Source organism: Vespa mandarinia, chromosome 3 (assembly GCF_050613455.1).
Source record: "Vespa mandarinia isolate Hongniang chromosome 3, ASM5061345v1, whole genome shotgun sequence".
Taxonomy (NCBI): Eukaryota; Metazoa; Arthropoda; class Insecta; order Hymenoptera; family Vespidae; genus Vespa; species Vespa mandarinia.
The window spans coordinates 2,422,263-2,448,013 of NC_140812.1; the positions used below are offsets into that span (position 1 = coordinate 2,422,263).

At 31.1% G+C, this 25,751-nt stretch overlaps 2 protein-coding genes and 1 long non-coding RNA gene across 7 annotated transcripts in view; 2 read left to right on the forward strand and 1 right to left on the reverse strand.

The window, feature by feature from the left end:
• Positions 1–9,838, forward strand: part of LOC118446895 (uncharacterized) — a 71,409-nt gene extending 61,571 nt beyond the window's left edge. The window contains exons 1-9 of one of the 5 annotated variants that reach the window (XM_035878069.2): positions 4,700–5,267; positions 5,663–5,881; positions 6,261–6,901; positions 7,150–7,372; positions 7,458–7,597; positions 7,997–8,149; positions 8,693–8,873; positions 8,969–9,108; positions 9,340–9,838. In XM_035878069.2, the coding sequence (XP_035733962.1) occupies positions 6,541–6,901; positions 7,150–7,372; positions 7,458–7,597; positions 7,997–8,149; positions 8,693–8,873; positions 8,969–9,108; positions 9,340–9,602 (1,461 nt within the window). In that variant the 5' untranslated portion in view covers positions 4,700–5,267; positions 5,663–5,881; positions 6,261–6,540 and the 3' untranslated portion in view covers positions 9,603–9,838. Of the gene's footprint in view, positions 1–4,699; positions 5,268–5,631; positions 5,882–6,260; positions 6,902–7,149; positions 7,373–7,457; positions 7,598–7,996; positions 8,150–8,692; positions 8,874–8,968; positions 9,109–9,339 lie in introns of those variants that run through there. The other 4 variants (XM_035878070.2, XM_035878071.2, XM_035878068.2 and 1 more) reach the window with 4 other exon arrangements.
• Positions 1–19,711, reverse strand: part of LOC118446905 (uncharacterized) — a 74,330-nt gene extending 54,619 nt beyond the window's left edge. The window contains exons 1-2 of the long non-coding RNA XR_004839719.2: positions 19,663–19,711; positions 17,375–17,469 (exon numbers count right to left, since the gene is read on the reverse strand). This is a non-coding gene — a long non-coding RNA (uncharacterized LOC118446905). The remainder of the gene's footprint in view (positions 1–17,374; positions 17,470–19,662) is intronic.
• Positions 15,583–16,704, forward strand: Obp4 (odorant binding protein 4). Its single transcript, XM_035878096.2, has 5 exons — positions 15,583–15,742; positions 15,927–16,026; positions 16,103–16,212; positions 16,282–16,411; positions 16,487–16,704. The coding sequence occupies exons 1-5, from the start codon at positions 15,701–15,703 to the stop codon at positions 16,564–16,566; spliced, it is 462 nt and encodes a 153-aa protein (XP_035733989.1). The 5' UTR covers positions 15,583–15,700; the 3' UTR covers positions 16,567–16,704.
• Positions 19,712–25,751: the final 6,040 nt, after the last annotated feature.

Below are 25,751 nucleotides of genomic sequence, written 5' to 3' on the forward strand. Positions count from 1 at the left end.
ATTTGCAATCCGATGTACTTTTACAAGGACCTAATTATTCCGGATTAGCATTTTTCCCTACGATATATGATAAATATCAGCTTGGTATTGGTATTTCGTCATTTTTATTCTCAGATCTCAGATATCAAACATTATATACTACGTAATTTAGGTACCAATTGTAACATTTCTGTAGTTATTGTACAGTATAAATATGTAATTGAGTGTTAATAGTTTACGAGAATTTCTAAACATCTTTATTACATTACATTACACTATAGTCGATATAAAATATTAACATATGTCACGCGTACGATGTACTTGAAAAATGAAATTGAATTGTGATAATACAAATCATATCTCAGTTCATAGATATAAGTAGACTGATATAGTGACCTATATAAATTCTTGGAATTTAAACGGATTCGAGCATCGATCGTTTACTCTTTATAATAAGAATTTGAAGAACCTTCTTAAGGTTGTTCATCGAATGAAATCTTCCCATTAGGGCGAAGAGAAAAAGAAGAGTTACGCTCTCTTAGTTGACATTAATTATTGCGCGATATTTCACCCAGCGAAAAAAAAGAAATCTCCCGAGCGAGTAATAGGAAGAAACAATTGAAAAGAAACGAGCTATAGAATTGAACGTGTAGAGAGAGGAGGGAGAGAGAGAGAGAGAGAGAGAGAGAGAGAGAGAGAGAGAGAGAGATAACTGGGAAGAAAAATTAAGACTTTGCCATTTTCTCAACGCTACATTTTTTCAACAATAATTAAACTTTCGTGTCATTGAGCTTTCTCATGGAACTAAAGGAGGATCGTGCATTTTAATTTACCTGTATAAGCCCAGAGGCTTAACGAGCCATTCGTCTCGATGTTATGCCTGCTTTATATTTTTTAATTTTCTTTTTTCTTCGGACGAACCAAATTTAACATAATTAATTATAAGTATTCTCGTACAATTCCGTTTTTATTTAAACATATTGCTTGAATTGTCCTAAGAGATTATTATTTTATCATATTTTTACTTTTAAAAAGATACTGAAAACAAACAAATATCAACTGTCTCTTCGTTCTGGAAAGCTCGCTTTATAAGCCAAATAATAGTCGAAAAACGTTTAAGATTCCTCTCTCAATCTATTTTTTTGCGAATTTTGATGAATGATTAAATCGGCCATCACGCGTAAGGACACTTTTACTCTTCAAGTATAAATCTTGTGTAAAAGGTATTTTGAGTGTATTTTTTAAGTTCTATGAAAACAAAAATAAAGAAGAATGAAAAATAGGAAGAATAGAAAATAGGACTACGATCATTATTTAGATCGTGTTCTATAATTATGTAAGTTTAACGAAAATCTAGAGACTATATTTTTCAAATTCGTAACTCGAGACTCGCTAAGAACTTATGGTATCTTTCTTCCGCTTGAGATAAATGAAGTGTGTCAAGTTCGCCGTTACACTTTCCATAAGTTAAAAGCATGAAATTCAGGAATCGTGAATAAAACATTTATGTTAATATACGATCGATTTGTTCGTACGTTCGTACGAACTTTAAAGGATTTCAGATTGTCTATTGTATTTTTGTACAATTAGGATTTTGTACGATTACGCATTGGACGAAATCGCATCGACGATATTTCATAGAGGACCGAATGATACTGTTAACGTCACACATTTTCAATACTAATAATGAATAATGAATGACAGTCGTCTTTATAAACCAAATACGCAAATACGTACGTTCTAGGTTAAAGTTAAGGTTAAAAAAAATTACTGCAGTTTAAATGATTCAATTTATCGTTTCGCATTTCTATTCGTTATAATCTACGAATTCGAGCGACGTGTATGCTTATGTATGCATTATTATTAGCAAATTCTTTTATTAGACATAACTCTTCGTTATGTTCCGTTTCAAAGTAACAAATAATTAAATGCAATTGTAACAAATAAAAAAATAATTTCTTTATGGATAAAAGATAAGGGCGGATTCTTAAGGATTAAAATAGAATTACGATAACATATTATTTTAAAATATTAGTACAGATTTCTTACTCGTGTCTAATCGAGAGGGACTATTGCTTAATATTAAATGTTGAATATTTTATTTGGATCTAATATAACGTAACATTTAGGAAAACGCAGCACCTCTATACGTCAATCTCTTTGTCATTCTATGCAATTCTTTTTTTCATACTTTATGAGAAAGAAGAAAAAAGTCAAAAAAATGTAACTACGTTTTTTCAATTGCATAAACGATTAGAAAAGTGTACTTCATCTATCTGCATATTCAAGACACTATATATAAAGATTCTTCAATCGATATTGAAATATTCATGTTACCTGGTTTCATGACAGTCGACAAATTCTGTCTTGCCTGCCTGTTGCAAGCTAAAGAGGAACAGGTACTTCTAACCTTCGATTTCGTTTAAATATATAAAAGTGGGTCAATACATTTTTCCTATCGATGCATATCAATATCTACAGAACATGAAAAACTCCAAAAACGACAAATTCGTATAGCATTGTAGTTATTGATCCGCAAACGTTAACGAATCTTTTAAAGGGGTTCATTCATTCGCAATGGACAATACGAATTTCGTGTGTTAAATTTTTCTGTAAAAAGTTTTACACTCAATCCGTGACAAAAGTTTCATTCGGATAAAATTGGATTCCTGTAAATCTTTGTCGCAAGTGTCGTTAAACTTCGTTTATCATTGGTATATATTGGTTTCTATTAGAACGTTTTTATTTCAGTCACAATCGATCGTTCACACTTTATCCGCTTATATATAAATACATATGCATATGCATAGTATGTATTAAAAATAAAAGTATTAATTAAAAGTCAATTAACAAAACGTCAGAATCGAGTTCTCCAGAATCCAGTATGATTGGAATTTAGACGTTATTCAATTAAACAGAATGCTCCTTCCTTCCTTTAGGTTATACAATTTATTGAGTGTCACCGACGTTCAAACAACGCTAACGGTGAGCTATTGTTACAACGGAGAAAACGGATCGATTCGATGGCGGAACTTGCGCCGAGTCTACATCGAAATAGTCGCGTTAGTAATTGGTTATTCATAGAGCGAGGTCGTTTCTAATTTTCCTACAAAACGAAAAATAGTAAATGTAGTTTCATTAAACAAAAAAAGAAAAAACAAAAAAAAAAAAAAAAAACAAAAAAAATAAGAAAAAACTATAATCGACTGGGCGATATTACGACATTTCGAAAATCCCAAACGAATTCGATATATTCAAATACGATAGGTATTATTGCCAACTACTTTCGACGAGTTTTTTAAATATTCCAAAAATAGTAGACTTGTATTACGATTACATTTCTATCTCACCAACAAATTGAATATAGTCTAAAAGCAATCCATCAAATTCAAATGAATACGGGCAAAATTTGCGAATAATCTGAAATTTAAACCGATTAAAATCTTAATTCTTTCACCTATGATTTAATAAAGAAATTTATATAATAATTCAAATATTTTTTTCTGCATGATTACCTCGAAGAAAATATATGTATATCGACATACTGATTACAATAGAAAATGTGTCAGAGGATGTATTAGGAACGCTTGTAAAAGTGATTGACATGGATATTATACTGCGTACTAATCAATCTTTTATTAAGTGTATTCGAGAGGTGTATCGAAAATAAGAGGCTATCATTTTGAATCATTTCTTAGAAAATAATACTTTTTTTAAAAATGACGTTCCTCGGGAACGTCAATCAAATCCAAAAGAAATAATGCTGTTATATTTGACTCCCAAAAACGAACAATCTTCGTTTTAAACTTTCTTTTTCTTCGTATTCACATTATTTTTTCTTTTTTCTTTTTTCTTTTTTTGGAGTCACTCTCGTTTATTTATTACTCTTATTATCATAGAAATTATTCCTTGAAAAGAGATCGTTATATTTATATGCTTTCATAAATTATTGTCTGTAAATATGTTATTAAGAGATAACTTATATCGTATCTATGTATAAATTTCAAGGTGACTTTGGATTTATAAAACTTTTATTATCTTTCTTTTTTTTTTTCAGAAGAAGTTTTAGCGTACTTAAGCGTAGTTTAAAAGTTCCTTTGATAGTATCTCTGTTGGTCCATCTCAATGACGAATTTGATTGGCGATTGCAAATGTCCTTACTCTTTTTTTAAATATTCTTTGAAAGGAATTCTATGTAATATTATTGTAATATCAGGGATGTGATTATCGTATACATATATTCGATATGAGTCAGCGTCGTTTATGGAATATACGAACTAAGATGGGTCGATAGAGGAACGTCTTTGACCTTTGAAAGACTCTCTCTCTCTCTCTCTCCCGTTTCTTATAAAACTATGTATATGTATTATTTTTCTTCTATATTTCTAAAGAGATTATTCTCTGTATTAATTATTCATTGTTTCGGTCGATAAAATATGAGAAATATCGACGATAAAGAATCTCTCGAATAAAGAAGAAAAAAATGAAAAAAATAAAAAAGAAATGAGATTGCGTATCGAGGATGATTAATGACTTAGTTTAGTAAAGCCGCCAAAATCGATTAAATATATACGATAACGAATAGCAGCTGAAAGAAAGGAGGGACAAAAAAAGAAAAGGGTTCAAAGCGGTCACGAATTGCGATGAGATAAAGCTCACCAATCGTCCAGCTACGATACCCTCGATTATCTTCCGGCTACCACGAGTTGCTTCGTATCTCTCTGACCGCCGTCAGTTGTGGTCCCATGATTCCACGAGGCGGAAACTGTCCATTAACGTGAGGCAATGATGATGATGCCAGAACGACGACGGACACCCAGGTCACCGACAACGCAGAAGCCAACGGAACCGATACCGAACGACAACTTATATTGAAGTGTCAGGCATACTCGTTTGCTCGTTAACGTCCACTATAATTAGTTCTTTCAATAAAGAGATATACGGAAAAGTGAACGAGAGGGGAGAGAGAGAGAGAGAGAGAGAGAGAGAGAGAGAGAGAGAGAGAAGAAAAAGAAGAAGGAGGAAGCGCTGAAACAGAAGGAAGGTTCAAAGGAAAGTAAAGAAACTTTCAGAATCGAAAAGTTATCTTCTAGTCCCAAGTGTCAATTAAAGGGAGAACCAAAGGACATCGGAAGAAGGAGGTGGACACGAAACTCAAAACGAAACTTTAGCTGTCTCTATTAAATTTAAATTAATTCGTAAAGAAGTAACGTCGATCGATTTCTCCAAAAGGCTAACGACGTCGGTCCGTTGCGAACAAGATTTCGTCGGAGATTCCTCGCTTTTCGGTGTGTTACTACCTCGTTACAACTATTTGTGGCTTTTCTTCACGGAGAAACTTACAGTTGAAGTTTTAAACGAAATTTTCATGTTATGACTCACGTATATCTTCGCTAGGGTGCGAATCTTCTGTGAAAGATGATCTTTTCTTAATAGGAAACGAAAATAACAATTTTGTTTGCTTTTATCAGTCTGAACTTTTTCCTTTGACTTCAGAATTAACTACAAAGGAAAGATTCAAGGAAAATCTTTAAGTTTCAATTTTAAATAACAAATAGATTTTTGAATTTGAAAGGAAAATTCTATCCCAGTGAATTACCCAATAAATCATTTTGCAACATATAAATTTGATTCTTAATAGAAAGTTGATTTGGTGTTCAATTTGTTTGCAATTACTTTTCAGTGCTGTGCCATTACGTAATATAGATATGTGTGTGCGTATATGCGATATCTAACGTCAAAGAAATTAATCGTTGGCTCATTGTGAAAGGAATTGAGTAATTCGCATAGTGTGACATCCAAAACAATGTCTGTCAATGACATGACTTGACCTTCTATCCATATTTCTATGTGGAAATATTTATTAATGATCGAAAGATATTCTTGCATTTCCCATGGATCGGTATGTAATCTCCCATTTTCAATATTATTTCAAAAATCATTCTAAAAAGCTATTGCTATCTATTTTCTCTCTCTCTCTCTCTCTCTCTCTCTCACTCTCTCGCGACCAAATTCTGATCCGTCCTAGTTTCTTTGCATTAATTAACTCGTATCTTGATCCGTTTTCATAATGCAGGTTTTCATTGAAAAGCCAAGAAATTATTCGTTTTACAGCAAAGTAAGGCCGAAAATAGCCTTTTCTCTCATTTACAAGATTCCGCTTTAGAAGACGATAAGTGAAAAAATTTTAAGAGTTCTAAGATGTTCTCTATACTTTATCATACATTCGCCAAAAAAAATGCTAGCAAACTGAACGTTCCATTTTTTTTCTTTTGTTGCAGTCTCGGTGTACCGGTACACCGTAGAGGAGCGAACAATGGGTATGAGAAGAACAGAAGCTAAGTAGCAGGCTGCAGGTACGGGAACAGAGAGAGAGAGAGGACGTAACAAAGAAAGAAAAATATAAGAAACAGAGGACGTCGCGAGGACGGAGAAGGAGACGGGCGAAGAAAAAGGAGAGAAGGAGGAAGGAAGAGTAACGAGAAGGAAAGAGGAAAAAAAGTTGAAGGAGAGGAAGAAGGAAGAAATTAGCGAAAACAAGCGCAAATATACATCGAAAATATGAGGACGAGTAGAACTTTCGATGCTACGTGGAGGCTAACGTGGTTCATCTGCCTCCTGGCTAGCAGTTTGGCGCAAACATTACCAATGTGTCCAGATCAACGCGAGATCTTACCCTGTTTTTGTACCATGAAAAAGGCTGGCTTGGATATCGTATGTGAACAAACCGAATTATCGCATATCTCGAAAGCCATGAATGCTATAAAAGGAAGGCCAAATACTGTCATTTTCTATTTGAGACTGAGGCACAATAATTTGCCGAAGCTCCAAGGTTACATGTTTCTTGGACTGGATATACGTCACCTAAGTATTCACAATAGCACTCTGGCTGCGGTTGAGGAATCCTCGTTGAACTCGATCGGTAAGTCAGTCAAGATCAATTGAGAGTACGATTGAAATTTCTTGTCTCGAGGTGAATTCTGTATCGTTGCTTTCTCATAAATTAAAATTATCACGCTTAATTCTGCCTTAATCCTTACTCGATCATATGTATCTCGAATTAGGCCAGAGGTTATAACAGAAATATATCTACTGGTGATGACTTAAAACGATGATGCGAACTTTATTCGAAATCCTATTGAGTATTAATATTTTTAATCATTGTTCCAGGAAACAAATTGACACAATTGGACTTCTCGCAGAATTATTTAGCAATCGTTCCATCGACTGCGTTAAGAAATCTCCATCATCTCCTTATTTTAAATCTGAATCACAATAAGATAAATGGCCTTCATGCCAAAGCTTTCGAAGGCCTCGATACGCTTGAAATTCTCACTCTCTACGAAAATGAGATATCCACGATAGAAGCGGACGCATTCAAAGGACTTGACAAGTACGATATTTCGATTTATTTATTATTACGTTTTATTCGAACGCGACAGTTTACGTTTTAATCATAATGCAAATTATGCCAACAGTCGAAAATTAAAACGTCTCAATCTGGGAGGGAATGAATTAACGAGCATACCAACATCTGCTCTCTCCACGTTGGATATGTTGAAGAAACTGGAGATGCAAGAGAATAGAATACAATCAATCAAGGAAGGAGATTTCGAAGGTAAGCTAATGGATTCGATTGATTTTTGATTAATCACTGTCTCATCCGTATCTACGATCGAATGCAATATTTTAACGTTATTCATATGATCCAGACAAAATTATATAACATAAATTATATAAAGTTTAATACAAATTGAACTGCTACGTTCTATTTCTTTTTTTTTTTCAAAACAATATTACACCGTGAAATATAGTTGATTGAAATTAGTTACTTGCTTAAGGAAATGGCGCAGAAAAATAATAAATCCTTTAAATACCAATCAATCAGTTCTTTTTTTGTCTGGCGCTAAAGATATCGGTGTTATTTCAAAAGAAAAGATAACGATTTAAACGATATTGCTTCTAGGGGATAATCATTGTCGTGCTTTTGTAATGTCGATTTTCGAATTTTACACAGGATTGAAAAGTTTGGATTCGTTAGGATTGGCGCACAATCGTATTCGCACTGTACCGGCTCGTGCATTTTTCCATTTGGCGCAATTAAATTCTTTGGAGCTCGACGGAAATGAAATCATTCATGTCGATCCAGATGCATTTATCGGCCTTGAAGGTGAGTACAATCGAATTGCCTCTAAACATTTCCTTGGAAGATAAACTTACTTTCTCACCTCATCAGATTTTAATAAGAGCGTTCAATTTTCTTTAATGTTTGAGCATCGGAGTTTGACACGGTCTTTCCATTTTTGCGCAAATACCTAGTTTTTCCTTTTTCTTATCCTTTTCTTTTTTCCTAAAAGAAATTTATACTTCCAAAGCCGTGCTTGAATAAAAAAAAAAGTGCATCCCACAAGCTTGAGTTCGCTTATACAAATCAGAAACTTACAAGACAAGTGTATATGAGTCAGGAGGCATGATGTATTGCGTGTGAGATCCTTTCACCGTCGCGTGGATATATGTCGAAACGTTTAATTACGATCATTATGCAAACCCCATTATGTTACGTACAAAACATGAGAGTTCGATTAACCCTAGCAGTTTAATCCTAGATTATATCAAAAGTTAATTTGCAATTTGGAGAACTGAAATGATTTATTTTCGTACGCGGACGAACGGGAACAAAAATGACATTGTCCTATTTTGTTTTTTATTTTAGAGAATCTACAATATTTACGGTTAGGAGATAACAATCTGCACGCGGTACCGAGCGATGCGCTGAGACGACTCCATCGTTTGCGTCATCTGGATTTAAGAGCCAACAATATAACCGTGCTCCCGGAGGACGCTTTCACCGGTTACGGAGACTCGATATCTTTTCTTAATCTTCAAAAAAATTTGTAATAACCATTCCTATTCTTCTTTGATTCTTATCTGTCGAGAGACCGAGAGATTTCGTATCGACATCGATATCAACACATTTTTGACATTTCAGAATCAAGGAACTACCACCATTGGTCTTTGAAAATTTGAATTCCTTGGAAACGCTCAACTTGCAGAACAATAAACTTAACCACATACCAGAGGAAGTAACAGAAACGATCGTCGATACGTTGCGACATATCGACATAACGGGTAATGAAATAATAAAAACTCGATAAATAATTCTTATTATAGGCGTAGAAAATGTTATTGACGTCATAATAAGATATTGATATGACATAATAATATATCGTCAAAATATTAAATTATAAAAGAAACTATCATTATGAGAGAAATTCGCAGACGTTACACTCATAAGATATGTAAGAAAAACAAACTAATACGATTAATTATGTACATTATCTCTTTTATTATTTCACATAGACAACCCATTGGTTTGCGATTGTGAGCTACGTTGGTATCCAGCTTGGCTTCAAAATCTTCGCGACAAGGACGACGAGATTATGTCGAAGAAACGTACGGTTTGTATGATGATATCCGAGCATCGAGAATACTCTGTGCAAAATATACCGTTAGAAAAAATGGGCTGCGTCAAGAGCATAGAGAGGGTGCCGTCGAACGGAATTTCCGTTTACCGAGGCGTCTGTTTCGCTTATTTCTTTGCATTCGTTTTCATCGGCTTGTAAACGTTTCATCTTTATTGTCGTCCCCATTGTCGTCATCATTATAATCTTTTTCTTCTTATATTTTATTGCTCATTTTATTTTTCTCTTCCTCGCGAGACAACGTCCTCGTCACGAGAAAATACGCGATCTCAACGAGAATTTTTTCAAATTGTGCCAGCAACACGCTTTCGTTAATTTATCTAGCGTGCTAATTATTCCTTGATTTAACATCTTTTTAATGATAAATTGAGATCTCGTTCCGATCGGACAGAGACATCGAATATGCTCTATAAAGGATAGTAATGTTTGACAAATTATATGAAACATAAGGCACCGCTAAAAAGTTTTTCGTTTTCTAAGAGTAATCATTATATGTTCGAACGAGGTATTCTCGAAGTAACTGCGACAATCGATAGTTCTACGACGACTAGAATATTTCTCTTAGTCGATTAGCTCTTCTGAGTACGTTTCTACGTTGCGGTATTTGACCAAGAAATAAAGTTTCGTTCACAGAAGAAAGAGGCTAAGAAGAGAGCGGCGTGAATTAAAATGCGAATCGTTCAATAATCTCATCGTCGTAGTGTTCATCATTTGATCGACATAAATGATCGAAGAATCGTTTCTCATATAATCGTTGTATTCGCAAGGAAAGGGAGGAAAGGAATTACGACGAAAGAGAAAAGAAAAATTCCGTCGATCTCACGGAAGCATGTCTCGTTTTCTACGGGCGCATGAGCTTTCATCACTGAAACGTTACATATCAATATCGTTGCCAAGCATTTTGTGAATATTCGTTAAGATCGCACAAGCGAGAGGAGATTAATGTAATTGTTGAAGAAGAAAAAAAAACAAAAAAGAAAGGTCCCTCTAAGAAAAATAAAGTAAAAAAGAATATAATTAATTAATAATACTAATACTAATAATAATTAATAATAATAGTAATAATAATAATAATAACAATAATAATAATAATAATAATAATAATAATAATAATAATAATAATAATAATAATAATAATAATAATAATGGTAACAACAACAACAACAACAACAACAACAACAACAACAACAACAACAACAACAACAATAATAATAATAACAGTCATTTACATAAACATATCAACGCTTTTCTGACGAAACAATCTCAATGATACTTGTGACATTTTAATTATTCGCACGTCATGAACTCTTTCACATTTGTTATAGAAATAATTTGAGTGTGAATACCGACGAAATCAATTTTTTACGAAAATGAATTCCAATATAATTTATCCAGCAATACGAAATTGTTGGAGTATAGCCGTCGATATTGTAATTAAATTACATTGAATTCTCTCAGGTCAAACCGCGCAAAGAACGGGCTATTACAATAGCTAACAATATCTTCAATCGATTCAGATCGTTAATTCTCTCGGCTATCTCGTGCAAAAGCCCATGTAGCCGTTGAAATGACATAACAACTGTTGATGACTCCTAATACACCGTACAGGAAGCCGACACTTGTCAAAGCCAGTAGAGTACAAACGCGGTTATTCAAAGATCTCGTTGCTCCTATTTCGTGACTTTACAAATCTAAATGCTGATACTGATGTGCGCACTAAAATTATTATTACCAATGACCATTATACCAACGTACGTATGCGCATACGGTGACTCTTCCCACTGATTTTGCTTTTCGTTGAAATCTTATTTCTAAAATTACTAATTATGTGTTTCCCATTCATCGACGTAATTATTATTTGTAAGGATTTGTATCCATGCGAGGCAACAGTGGGTATAATTATTACTAACTATTCGTATCGTCATCTATCATGATCGTTCTCTGTAATATCAACCTTCATATTCGATTATACGAAATTACAAGTTAAACATTACTAATAAAAAATAATTGTTAAAGTTAATGACGAACATTTCTTGTAACGAGATCTTGCTTCACGTAAAACATGTCATCGATATCGAAGAGATGTTCACGTAAAGGGTTACATTGCAAAAACACTAAGAAAGTAAAATATGTTTTACAATTTGATAGGAGTCTAATAAATAAATAAATAAATAAATAAATAAATTATACAAATATAATATATAGGTAAAAATTAATATACTGTAATTACTTTTTTTATATTATTATAATGTATTATTATTTTTTTATATTTCTTCACTTTATACCAAAGTGCCCAGTTTTTTACGGCATTTGTAATTATTATTTTTATTACTATTATTATTATTATTATTATTATTATTATTATTATCATTATTATTATTATTATTGTTATTGTTATTGTTATTATTGCATTTATTATTATATTATTATTATATAGAAGTATATATCGAAATTAGACTAGATATAACAATGTGATTTTGTCACCGGCGACTCTCTTTTATTTGATTCGATATTTTTAATAGAGGACAGTGAAAAAAATAGAAAGTTATGGTTTTATTTTTCTTGTTATACATAAATAATCATCAATCGTTATCTTTTCTTTCTTTCTTTCTTTTTTGTTTTTGTACCAATTCAGTGTTTAAAGCATACAACTTTTACATTTTCGAGAAGATACCTAAAAGTAAGAACATATAATATTGATATATAATTTATCGCTGAACAAAAGACAATAATTTCTGTAGAATTTTTCTTTTTCTCCATCGATTGAGGGTTAAAGGTGCACAGAAATATCACAACACACACACACATATCATTTATACGCCCAAAGTTTAGATCGTAAGATAATAATTAATCGAAGTTGAATTTAAAGACTTCGAAGCTTATGAACACTAAAGATCGTATACATATCGTGACTGTATGAGATTTCAAAGAATTTATTTGTTAATATATATAAATATATGTGCTATATACATACATATATTACCTTTAAAAATATATATATATATATATATATATACATATATAGTATATACACATTTTGCATATGCATATTAGGTGTTTTTTTTTCAACGACGCATTAAGCAGAAAATACCAAGCCGTTGCACGCACTTTACCTAAGCCTCGATCTTCTTTCTCTTGTTTCTTTTTCAATAATTCCTTTTAAATTTTTCGTCTTTTTCGTCATATACAAAACCTATAATGTAAAATACCAAAGTTTTTCGTTTAGATTATCAGTCGATCTTTAATGATCAAAGTATTCTAAAATTTCATCCCAAATGGAAGAAAGAATTTTTATTGTATAATATAATAATTATAAACTCAAAATTGATACGCTGAATATGATGATTCTCTAAAGGCCCTATGTAATAACATTGAGAATCCGTATAAGGCATATCCGAAGATTTACAAAGACACATGAAACTCATGCAATTTACGTGTGGACGAAAGAGAATATTTCGGCGGATATCGTCTGCAACGTAAATCTGTCGTATTTATTAAAAACTATGGAGGAATTAGGTCGAATACATTCTTTTTAAGGTACGCAATATATCGTACCTAAGCCCTATGCTCGGCAGTTATGTGTAACGGCGAGGTAAAAAATAAGTAGCAACTAGGAGAATATAAAAGGATGCAAAAGAAAAATATTAGTGATATTAGTACAGTAGCACTCGTTACAAAGGGTCAGAAGTCTAGTCTGCGAATTTTAACTTTAAAATCATAGAAAGAATAAAAGTTTATGCGAAACTTCCATTAAGCTATTGATAATTCTTCATTTTTGTATCTTTCTTATTTTTAATGTTATTATTCATGGTTTGTAAACTTCTTTAAATATATTGTCCACTTGTAAGGATCATCATTCTTTAGGTGTATCGATTTAAGCAAGTGAAGCGTTTATCAACGTATAGACTCGAATCTTCATAATAATAAAAAAAATAAAAGCTAAAAAAGACGTTTCAATTGTCCCCTTGTCTACAATTGTTAGAAACGGAAAATAAATACATTCTAAAATAGATAAATATTAAAGCTTTAGTGATCGGCCATTACGACCTCGACATCTGACCCGGAAGTTACTGTAGGAAATGTACCTATTGTAGAATTTATTAATCATGTAGAGAGAAAAAAGAGATTAACAAAAAAGAAAAAAAAAAAAAAAAAAAGAATGAAAGGGAAAGACCCTCGTGTGCGTTTTAATCGGCGTAACGGTGGGAAAAACCCGAAAGAACCATGTCAAGACATATCTTTCAAACGTGCCGCCGTCATTCTCGTCGGGCGCGTCAATTAATATTATTATAAACTAATTATTATAAACGGTATTTTTGTACAGTGTCTTACAGCGAGTCGGACGACGCGGTCGGCGCGGTCGACGCACTCGACGAGATCGTCCGCATAACGTCCTTAAATTTTATCGCAATCCTAGCGCGTAATATTCCAAGAAAAGGAAAAAAAAAGAAAAATGGAAAAGATACATGGATAAAAACAAAAGCAAATTGTATAAGTAATGAAGAAAACAACGAGGATAGAGTCGAAGTAAGAAGAAAATTTCTTGGAAAGAATATTATACACAAAAAGAACATCCTCTTTTAACCATTTCACCAATTATTCGAATCTTTCGTGTATAAGTGAAGAATATACGGAACTTAATTTGCTACGAAAAAGTTGTTCGAGTAAAACTAGATTACAAACTATGTATGATTATTACATTCTATGCTCTTCTAAGATATTATTACTTCGCTTTTTTCACGTGTGCAAAAGAATCGAGAGAGAGAGAGAGAGAGAGAGAGAGAGAGAGAGAATCTTATATATGTACATTTTCTATATTAAGCATAACATATATGTATATTGTATACACAGAAAGACACCTACACAAGTATTACACAATATACATGCAACATTACAAGACAATGGATATCTCTTGTATCTACATCTTATGTGTTTTCTCTTTTATTAAAATATACACATAGCTATATTATATATATAATATAGCTATTATAGCTGTGAATTTAGTGAATATAAATTATATATAAGTAAGCATAAATAAAACGTATAAGGCTATGATTCACACAATCACACGAGCATGAGTTCGCGTGAGTGTATGGAAATGTATTATGAAACCTACACGCACGCATATACATACGTGTATTTTAATAGATAAAATAATAAATTCTTTATTCATAAATACACAGGAAAGAAACATATCTAAGAATGTCACAAATACACACAGACACACCTTTATGCCTAAAGAAACTATATCGATGTTACATATATGTATATATACATACATGTTTGTGTATATATATATATATATATATAAATGCATATATTATGTGTATATTATACAAAACCATACCCCATATATACGAAATTTCGTCTATATGTCTATACAAAAAAGTCCTATATATATATATATATATATATATATATATATATACATTATTGAGGATAAATTGCTACGTGATATAGTATTTACAAAAGATTTTTTCTCCTCGTAAATATTCCCAAAATACCTATTTCAAATTCCAATCTACGTGTTATTGTTTATTATGTCGTTAACGATTAACTGTGTACATGTGTGAACTTTCAAATGAAATAAAAAGTATATAAGCCAGAATAATACGAACGTATAATCCTCTCTAATATGTTACTTTACTTTTATTTATACTTGCTTATAATTATAACTATTAATAATAATCCCTCCTTTAATGCTCGAAAATAAGTAAGAGGATCAGATTCTTAGATTGACTGTCTCTAAGAGATAAGAAAAATTAATTTTTCTTTGCAAGCTGTATTCTACCATCAATCTTTTATTCGTTAATTCGCGGAAACGTGGCATGCGTTAGTTTGCAACGATAAACATTCAATCTTTAAAGCTAGTGACGCCGTCAAATTACTCCGATCAATGGATGATCGACTCTTTATAATAAAAAGAGAACATAGATAACCTCGTCTAAAGGACGATTATATCACTGTTTATTAGTGAGATCTGCGCCTAACGAACGATTTCGAGCAATCGCTATATTAAATGTACAAGTGTGACGTCATCTAGATCACTGTTTATCAGGTTAGGTCAATAAAGTTTTTATTTTATATGTTAGTATGACCACGTGTTTATACTTGAAAATAACGCATGTCGTACGATATATATTCGATTCACCGAAATGAGAAATTCAGTGTTACAAGTGCAGTTATTTAAGTTAATAGTTAATAAAACTCGTAACAAATAAAGGAAGAAATTTATTAAAATGAAGAAGCTTCTTATTGTGGTCTGTGTATACTTTTTCGTGGTAAGAAAAGCAAATATTATATATATGTGTGTATATATATGTATATATATATATATATATATATATATATATTTATATTTATTTATTTATTTATTATTTAATTATTTATATTTATCCCACTTGAATTATCTTATACGAATAAAGTATAATTAACGCAACCTTAACATAATTTCATTCGTAATAGTTTAAATCAATAGAATCGGAAACGACGGAATATATTGAAAATATGTCGAACGAAACTTCCAACGAGGACTTTTGCTTCAATATGAGTGGAATAGATCCTGGTATTTCTCTATAAAGATTCGAATATACTTAAACTTTAATATCATTTCAGAAGTTTTAAAGTAGGAACTGTTTTAGAACATTTGTTCTTCTTGAATCACATAGAAAGATTGGAAAAATCAGAAAGGGAGGAATTTAAATACAAAATTGGTTGTTACGCGTCATGTCTTTTTCAACAGTACAAAGTTGTATGTATTATCACATTAGTATAAATAATTAATTTTCAGAATATATTTCTAATCGATATATTTCTTCAGATGGATGGTCCCCACATTCAAATATCGGATATGATCGAGTTGTTCAAATCGGACTTAAAGTTCTACGGACCATACATACAAAAGGAAATTGACGAATTCCCCATTACTATAGAAATGTGTGCCAAACAAGGTAAGTGAAATATTATTTAACAATTATTAATAACAAAGATTAATTTTAAATCGATACTAATTTTGAACGTTTTAGTCGAAATAATAACCGACGCGTGTGAAGTGGGATGGAAATTTGTAAAATGTATGAAGCTAATATCAAATCGTGACAAATAATAAAAAAAATAAAATATACTAGTGGATTTACATAACTTCATATATTATAAAATAAAAATATATATAATAAAATATAATAAGTATAATTTAATCATATATAATAAAATATAATAAAAACTAATAAACTTTGCTGCATCACTGGCGTGTCTTTTTTTATCATATAAACTCATTGAGCTCTTTTATCATTATGAAATATATTTATATGGAAGCTCAAAAACAGTTTTATTTAACTACGTATACGTTTTTTTTTTACTATAATATATCGGCGTGACATCATTATAATCACTTTTTGTTTGTCTGATAGGGTTAGCTAAGATTTTATTCAGTATAAGCTTGTTTTTACGTAACATAAGATATAAATTCGAAGAAATGTAGTATTATATGTGGAATTTTTTAAATAATCAATTATTATATTTTCTCATAAATAAGTGACAAAATTTATTAAAATAAGGGGCTTCCTTTTCGCGTTTTTAACTTGTTTTACTATGGTGAGTAAAATAAGCAATTATTTAAATACTGTTTTACATTAATTATTCATTAACTTACGAGTATAATTTCACGTGTTAATAATATAATTAATAATTTCATAATTATCGAATGAAAACAGCCAATAGAGGATTATTTTTGTAAGAAGTACAACGCAATAGTTCTCCGGTGTGATTTACGAAGTCGATTTTATATCCGCGAATATCTTTCGAATGCGATGATGTGCTAACTTGCGAACGCGGCTTCGAAAAAATCGCGCGTTTAACTACCGGTTGATAAATTAGAAAAGGATATACGATAGAGAAAAAAATATGCTAATTACCTGTAATTATGCCGAGCGACGAAACACTGTGTCCAAGATGGCGATGAGAACACCAGCATGGAACGCGTAGTGGACTCCGTAGTTCAAGTACACCGCTAGTTAATTCAATTAATAATTATCTCAATTAAAAGTAATAAAAAATATAATAAAAGTATGTAAGTAATATGATACGAAAGACAAATGTAATTAATTCAAATTTCAAACATAGAGAATAATTTTCTAACGAAACATTTATACTTTCTAGAGATATAGAAACGTAAAATTTTAGACATAGACGATAACTTTCTAACGAAACATTTATACTTTCTAGAGATATAGAAACGTAAAATTTTAAACATAGACAATAACTTTCTAACGAAACATTTATACTTTCTAAAGATATAAAAACGTTAAATAGATATACACTTGTATTACGAGTGTATAGATGATCCTTTTGCTTTATATATTACGTCTGAAATAATGAGTAATTGTTAAATCGAAATAATTCGATGGATTTACGTATTTGTGTGTGTAAAAATAATCGTCGAATTTTTATTTATACATATCGAATAATTACGTCATTTATGATCGAAGTAATGTATCATGTGTCGATAATGATATATAATCGAGAATGTTCGACTATCGAAAAGAAAGGAACAAAGTAAAAACGATAAATATGTAATTATGTATAAGCGACAGGAAATAAAAATCGACCACGGAGGAAACTATGACAAATATTTTCGGACAGCATTAATCTATATAAATTTCAAGAACTGGACTGACCTATATAATTTCTTAAAAAATATCTGTTTTTGATGGGAAAAAAATGACGAAAAAAAAAAAAGGAAGAGAAAATATATTTTTTGAAAGAAAAAGTGTATCTTTGCACACACATCAGTGCACAAATGCAAAAAAACTGACTTATATTAAGTTGCTTTATTACGTACATTAATTACTTCGTAATAGCAATGAGGTATATAATATGTGTTTTATTATAGTCTTACTCAACCAATATCAAAGCAGATATTAAGAAAAGAACTACACATGGCTTTACGCTTGTCATGAGTTCCCTTTGTTACGACCTTCATTTCTTCTGCGAACACGTGACAATGAAACACATGGTCGTGTTAAGAGGAAAAAGAAAAACTGGACGCTCGCGTTGTTGCTACATGATAGGGATATGCGCTTCCATCATTCTCTAAGTTGTCCTCAGTACTAGATCATGTGAACAGTTTTTCTTAATATTTACCTCTCGAATTTTTGGCTATAATTACAGCTAACATAATTTTTCATTTACATTACATTCCTTGTTATCTAATAATATTCAGCTTAATCATTTATATTTTATTAATCGTATTTTCCGCTTTTATTTTTGCGATCTTTTAACCGGTTTCTTTACGAGGTTCTAATTAATAACTGTCCATTAATCAGTTTTCATTTTAGGTTATATTAGATTTTTACATATACTTAAATATTGGCGCAAAGTTTTTCGAAGATTATGCGGAGCGTAAGAATACGTAAGTGTCGCGGACGCGATTAAAAGTCCTACCAAGTACTGCGTTTTCATTGTTCGAAATTTGGACATCACGAACGGTGGATTACTTAATAATCCATTATGAAGCTGACAATTTCGGACCGGCAGAGCTATCCGTAAACGGGTTTTCATATATCTTCTGTTAGTTAATCACATTGTGTTAACCGACCACGAGTAAACACGCGATTGCAGCGCCTTTGTTTCGCTTTATGGTCTTTCAGTCTGTGTAGATCCTTTAATGTTAACAAGAGTGATCTTTGGAAGGATCGTGAAGGAACGTGTCTACGTTCGATTGCCTTTCAAATATTATTTCTAGTGTAGTTTTCTTAATTTTTACGCTACTCGGAAAGCTGACAAATATTATATCGATATTAATACACTAGAAAATTAATTGTATGCACGCAGGAGTTATCGATATTTGTATCTATCCGTAAGAAAAATATCTTTATGTATATGAAAATCGTATAAACGACAAAATACAATCGAACACGATTAATTAACGAACAACGTTGTGATTAGAACGTTGTGATTTAAAAGACGAGAAAAGTCGCGAAAATAAAATTGAAAAATAAGTGTAGCTCCTGTCTTCACTGTAGTGAAGAAATAAGTGTAGCTCCACGAGAGATGCCGTAAGGCCGATATTATTATCGCGAATATCTTTTAAACAAGACGATGCAACGGCTTGCGAACATACACGCGTAGAAATTACATTTTGGGGAATCGATTGATATATAAAATAAAGATGTACGTTAAATAAGAATACACTAATAAATACCTGTAATTAACGAGACGACGAAGATCTGTTGCGACTGATACGACGGCATAATTCCAAATGGCGGAATCACCAATAGCGAGAAGACTGGACCTACGCGCAAGCGCAGTCAGTACGCCATCTGTATAATGAACTTCCCACCTCACGAAGCCATCGAATTTTTCGATTTATCATACGAAACAATAGAAACATTGAAAATATGATATAGGAATTTAAAAATTATCTAAACGGATATTATGTTAAGCCAAATTAAAAAATTTAATCATTAAAATTCAACAGATACGGAGATATAACTCAAAACTACTAATATCGATAAAAACGATCGATAAATTGACTTTGACAAATATCGAAACAGTTTTCATTTGCCTTCCGAAGGATAAAGATCGAAATTCTATCTTTCCATACGGTTAAACTTATATAAATCATTATTTTGACAATTTAAAAATTATTTGAAGAATTATAAACATACGCGGATTATAAATAACTAGAATTTAAACTAATAGAAAATTCATTTAAACATTATGTAGTTCAAAACAGAAATATTAAAAAAAAAATGTATATTTAAATAGAGTTATATTTTCAATATAATATTACATACTCTTATGACGCGTTAAACTTGAAATATTCTCCTTTCAGCGTGCGTTGATCGTTTAATGCCAACGAGAAGGACCATTGGAAGGACAATGCGAGTTTCTACGTCAGTCTGCTTTCGTACTCCAAGGAGTAAATGACGAAATATACTCTTTCCATACCGCTACATTTAATCGTATTACAAATACGACCATTCTTATAATTATTTAAACAATGCTCTCGGATAATGATGAAGTAATAATTAAACAACATTACATTTCAATACAAGACTCGTATAGCTCTTAAGACGCGTTAAAAAGTATAAGTTACATTAAACCTTCGTATATCGATAATGACAACAAGAAGGACTTTTGGAAGGACAATGTGAGTTACCACATCAGTTTCTTTCCGTACATCAAGGAATAAACGTCGAAATGCACCCTCTCCGTACGACTATATTTAATCATCTTACGGATACGACTTTTAACTAATTATATAAACAGTGTACGATATAACCGTAATGCGATAAAACAATATAAAATATTACATATTAAAAAGACGGAAACGAGCCAGAAACTTAAAATAATTCTAATCTAAAATGTACTTCAAAATTTTATCTCGCGGTTGTTTGCCTTGTGCAGCATAAATATAAACAGTCCTTCGATTAAATTTTATAATTACCGAATTAGTTCTAGTCGCACTACGAACTCTGCACATCGTCTCTTTCCTTTTATACACGTGGAAACTTATAAATTAATAATTACGGTAACTTTATAATTATTTAAACAATCTGTAATGTACGCAGGAGAGGATAAAGTTATGTTAAATAATAGTACATTTATTTAAACATTAAAATGACTGCATCGCGCGAGGGAATTAAAATAATTTTAATATAACCTTCTATTACTTTAAAATTTTAATTTCGGAGTAGTTGCCTCGTGTAATATATACATAAACGCACTTTTTCTCGACTTTGACAGTTCGCGAGTTAGTTTCCTCTTGTCCTCCGACCTGTGCACATCGCGATTCACTTTTCTAAACAATAAAGCTTATAAATAAATATAATCGGTAATTTTATAATCATTTAAACGATTTTTATTGCAAACAGGATAGAATAGAGTAATATTAAAACAATAGTTCATTTATTTAAACATTAAAAAGTCTGAATCGCGTGCGGGACTTAAAATAATTTTAATATAAATTTCTATTACTTAAAATTTTAATTTCGGAGTAGTTGCCTCGTGTAATATAAACATAAACGCACTTTTTCTTGACTTTGACAGTTCGCGAGTTAGTTTCCTATTGTCCTCCGACCTGTGCACATCGCGATTCATTTTTCTAAACAATAAAGCTTATAAATTAATATTTTCGGTAATTTTGTAATTATTAAACTGATTTTTATTGCAAGCAGGATAGAATAGAGTAATATTTAAACATTAGTTCATTTATTTAAACATTAAAAAGTCTGAATCGCGTGCGGGACTTAAAATAATTTTAATATAAATTTCTATTACTTTAGATTTTTAATTTCGGAGTAGTTGCCTCGTGTAATATAAACATAAACGCACTTTTTCTTGACTTTGACAGTTCGCGAGTTAGTTTCCTCTTGTCCTCCGACCTGTGCACATCGCGATTCATTTTTCTAAACAATAAAGCTTATAAATTAATATTTTCGGTAATTTTGTAATTATTAAAATGATTTTTATTGCAAGCAGGATAGAATAGAGTAATATTTAAACATTAGTTCATTTATTTAAACATTAAAAAGACTGAATCGCGTGCGGGTCTTAAAATAATTTTATTATAAATTTCTATTACTTTAGATTTTTAATTTCGGAGTAGTTGCCTCGTGTAATATAAACATAAACGCACTTTTTCTCGACTTTGACAGTTCGCGAGTTAGTTTCCTCTTGTCCTCCGACCTGTGCACATCGCGATTCACTTTTCTAAACACTAAAGCTTATAAATAAATATAATCGGTAATTTTATAATTATTTAAACGATTTTTATTGCACGCGGTATAGAATAGAGTAATTTATAAGCAATAGATCATTTATTTAAACATTAAAAAGTCTGAATCGCGTGCGGGACTTAAAATAATTTTAATATAAATTTCTATTACTTAAAATTTTAATTTCGGTGTAGTTGCCTCGTGTAATATAAACATAAACGCACTTTTTCTTGACTTTGACAGTTCGCGAGTTAGTTTCCTCTTGTCCTCCGACCTGTGCACATCGCGATTCACTTTTCTAAACAATAAAGCTTATAAATAAATATAATCGGTAATTTTATAATCATTTAAACGATTTTTATTGCAAACAGGATAGAATAGAGTAATATTTAAACATTAGTTCATTTATTTAAACATTAAAAAGTCTGAATCGCGTGCGGGACTTAAAATAATTTTAATATAAATTTCTATTACTTTAGATTTTTAATTTCGGAGTAGTTGCCTCGTGTAATATAAACATAAACGCACTTTTTCTTGACTTTGACAGTTCGCGAGTTAGTTTCCTCTTGTCCTCCGACCTGTGCACATCGCGATTCATTTTTCTAAACAATAAAGCTTATAAATTAATATTTTCGGTAATTTTGTAATTATTAAAATGATTTTTATTGCAAGCAGGATAGAATAGAGTAATATTTAAACATTAGTTCATTTATTTAAACATTAAAAAGACTGAATCGCGTGCGGGACTTAAAATAATTTTAATATAAATTTCTATTACTTTAAATTTTTAATTTCGCAGTAGTTGCCTCGTGTAATATAAACATAAACGCACTTTTTCTCGACTTTGACAGTTCGCGAGTTAGTTTCCTCTTGTCCTCCGACCTGTGCACATCGCGATTCACTTTTCTAAACACTAAAGCTTATAAATAAATATAATCGGTAATTTTATAATTATTTAAACGATTTTTATTGCACGCGGTATAGAATAGAGTAATTTATAAGCAAAAGATCATTTATTTAAACATTAAAAAGTCTGAATCGCGTGCGGGTCTTAAAATAATTTTATTATAAATTTCTATTACTTTAGATTTTTAATTTCGGAGTAGTTGCCTCGTGTAATATAAACATAAACGCACTTTTTCTTGACTTTGACAGTTCGCGAGTTAGTTTCCTCTTGTCCTCCGACCTGTGCACATCGCGATTCATTTTTCTAAACAATAAAGCTTATAAATTAATATTTTCGGTAATTTTGTAATTATTAAAATGATTTTTATTGCAAGCAGGATAGAATAGAGTAATATTTAAACATTAGTTCATTTATTTAAACATTAAAAAGTCTGAATCGCGTGCGGGACTTAAAATAATTTTAATATAAATTTCTATTACTTAAAATTTTAATTTCGGAGTAGTTGCCTCGTGTAATATAAACATAAGCGCACTTTTTCTCGACTTTGACAGTTCGCGAGTTAGTTTCCTCTTGTCCTCCGACCTGTGCACATCGTGATTCACTTTTCTAAACAATAAAGCTTATAAATTAATATTTTCGGTAATTTTGTAATTATTAAAATGATTTTTATTGCACGCAGGATAGAATATAGTAATATTTAAACAATAGTATATTTATTTAAACATTAAAAATTCTAAATCGCGATTACCGAATCATTTCTCTTTTTTCTTTTGACGAGTAAACATCTCAAGTGTCTCAGGATGTCTTCGTTGCAAGTATCAACGAATATTAAGGTAATTATATTTTTATATCTTACGTTTCTTCAATAATTTATACAGTTTGTTATTATAACGATGATATTAATAATTTTGTTTTTATTTTGTTTTTTCAGAACGTCATTGCAATCGCTTGGGAACCAATGTTGTAATCGAATATTTGTATCTCTTAAATATGAATATCGCGAAGTAGAAGCAGTGTTCGTTCGCGTTTCGCGATTTAAAAAGCAAAAGTTTTTGCAACGTCTGCGTGCAATGCAGTCGTTAGAGTCAGTGTTTGTTCGCAAACTTTATTAATTTTTTAACAGTCGCATAGGCTGTATTTATAAAAGACAGTAGTGTTTCGCGAAGTAAATTCAGTGACCGTTCTTTAAAAAATAACTATCGCGATATAAAGTCAGTGCATCATTGAAGAAATTTTTGATCAACTTCGATATCGACCTACCTAATTTTCAACCACATACGAATCGTCCACTTTCAATTTCGATTTGAACGAGTGTTTTGGAGCCATCGCAGAACTTCTTAAGTAGTGAGTGAATTTTTAAGTCCCTCCAATCACTCAATCATGTCGAGGACGAAAGGTCCGAATCGGCACGGGTGATTGGTTGTAATTAATTAGTAGAGGAGCATTGAGTGACCACGAGTAAATTTCTTCGGAGATTTACTCGTGAATGGTTTCTTATTTTTTCATTTATTTATTAGATTAGGATAGGGTCTTCTTGCTCAAACGCGTTTATAATTATTTGAGATTTTGAATATTTTAATACATTTTTAAATATTTTACTCGCGCGGAAATAAGTAAAGAATCGATATTCATAAGTTCTAATATGGAACGAGTAAGAAGACACTCGCGATGGATAGTCTCTGGATTACAAACGAAACTGTGGATGATTTTATTACAATAATTAAAATATTCGTTTGTAAGAAGGAACGTCCAAGGGTTTGCTTTATATTTTTAAATAATTATTAATTAAATATTTAATCAATTTAAATTGATACAAAAAAAGTCTCGATAGAGTCATTGGTTTTGAAAGAGAAAAATCGAGTAGAATGATTGCTAAAAACAAAGAGACGTAGCCCGTAAGCCTAGATAAAAAATTAATTATTTTTTAGCTCAGGATTTTCAGCAATTAATACACTATTATCTAATTTCTAATTTTTTTATAATTAATATCTAATTTCTCCCACGCAGCGAAAAAGTATCTTTCGTAAGGATAATAATAAGTTTTCAGATTCGTTAGGGTTTAGATAGAGGTTATTTAGGGTTTTTTAGAGTTATATTTCATATCTTAGAATTTGGAATCAAATTTTGTCGTTACAGTTTTAGAGTGATAATCGATTAGGTTGAGGCAAAGAAGAGGCTATATGCCGAAGACAACATGTGGCTCAAGAGGACAACTATTAGGCTATTGAGTTATTTTCGAAGGTTCACGAGGAACTTTCGAAAATGGCTCTTAATTTTACTATGTTAGTATTTTAATTTTACCATGTTGTCACTCAAAATGCTCTTATGGTGATGGGTGTACGGGTGTAAATTTAAAAAACTGAGACGAAGTAACTTTCCGTAAATAATATTCCCACATTGCCACGCGTACGCGAATAGGATTATTTCATATTTTATGCCTTTTTAATATTAAACTTTTTTTAAAAACTTAATTGAATTTATGATTCTAGTTTAATAAAATCAAATTTTACGTTAAAGTCGATTTATAAATTTAGCACATTTTTTCTTTTCTAAAGTTCAATACAATTCATAATTTTATTTTAATAAAATCGAGTTCTATATTAAAATCACATATCTATGAAATGTAAAAGTAATATAATATTTTTTAGATCAGTATTCAGAATT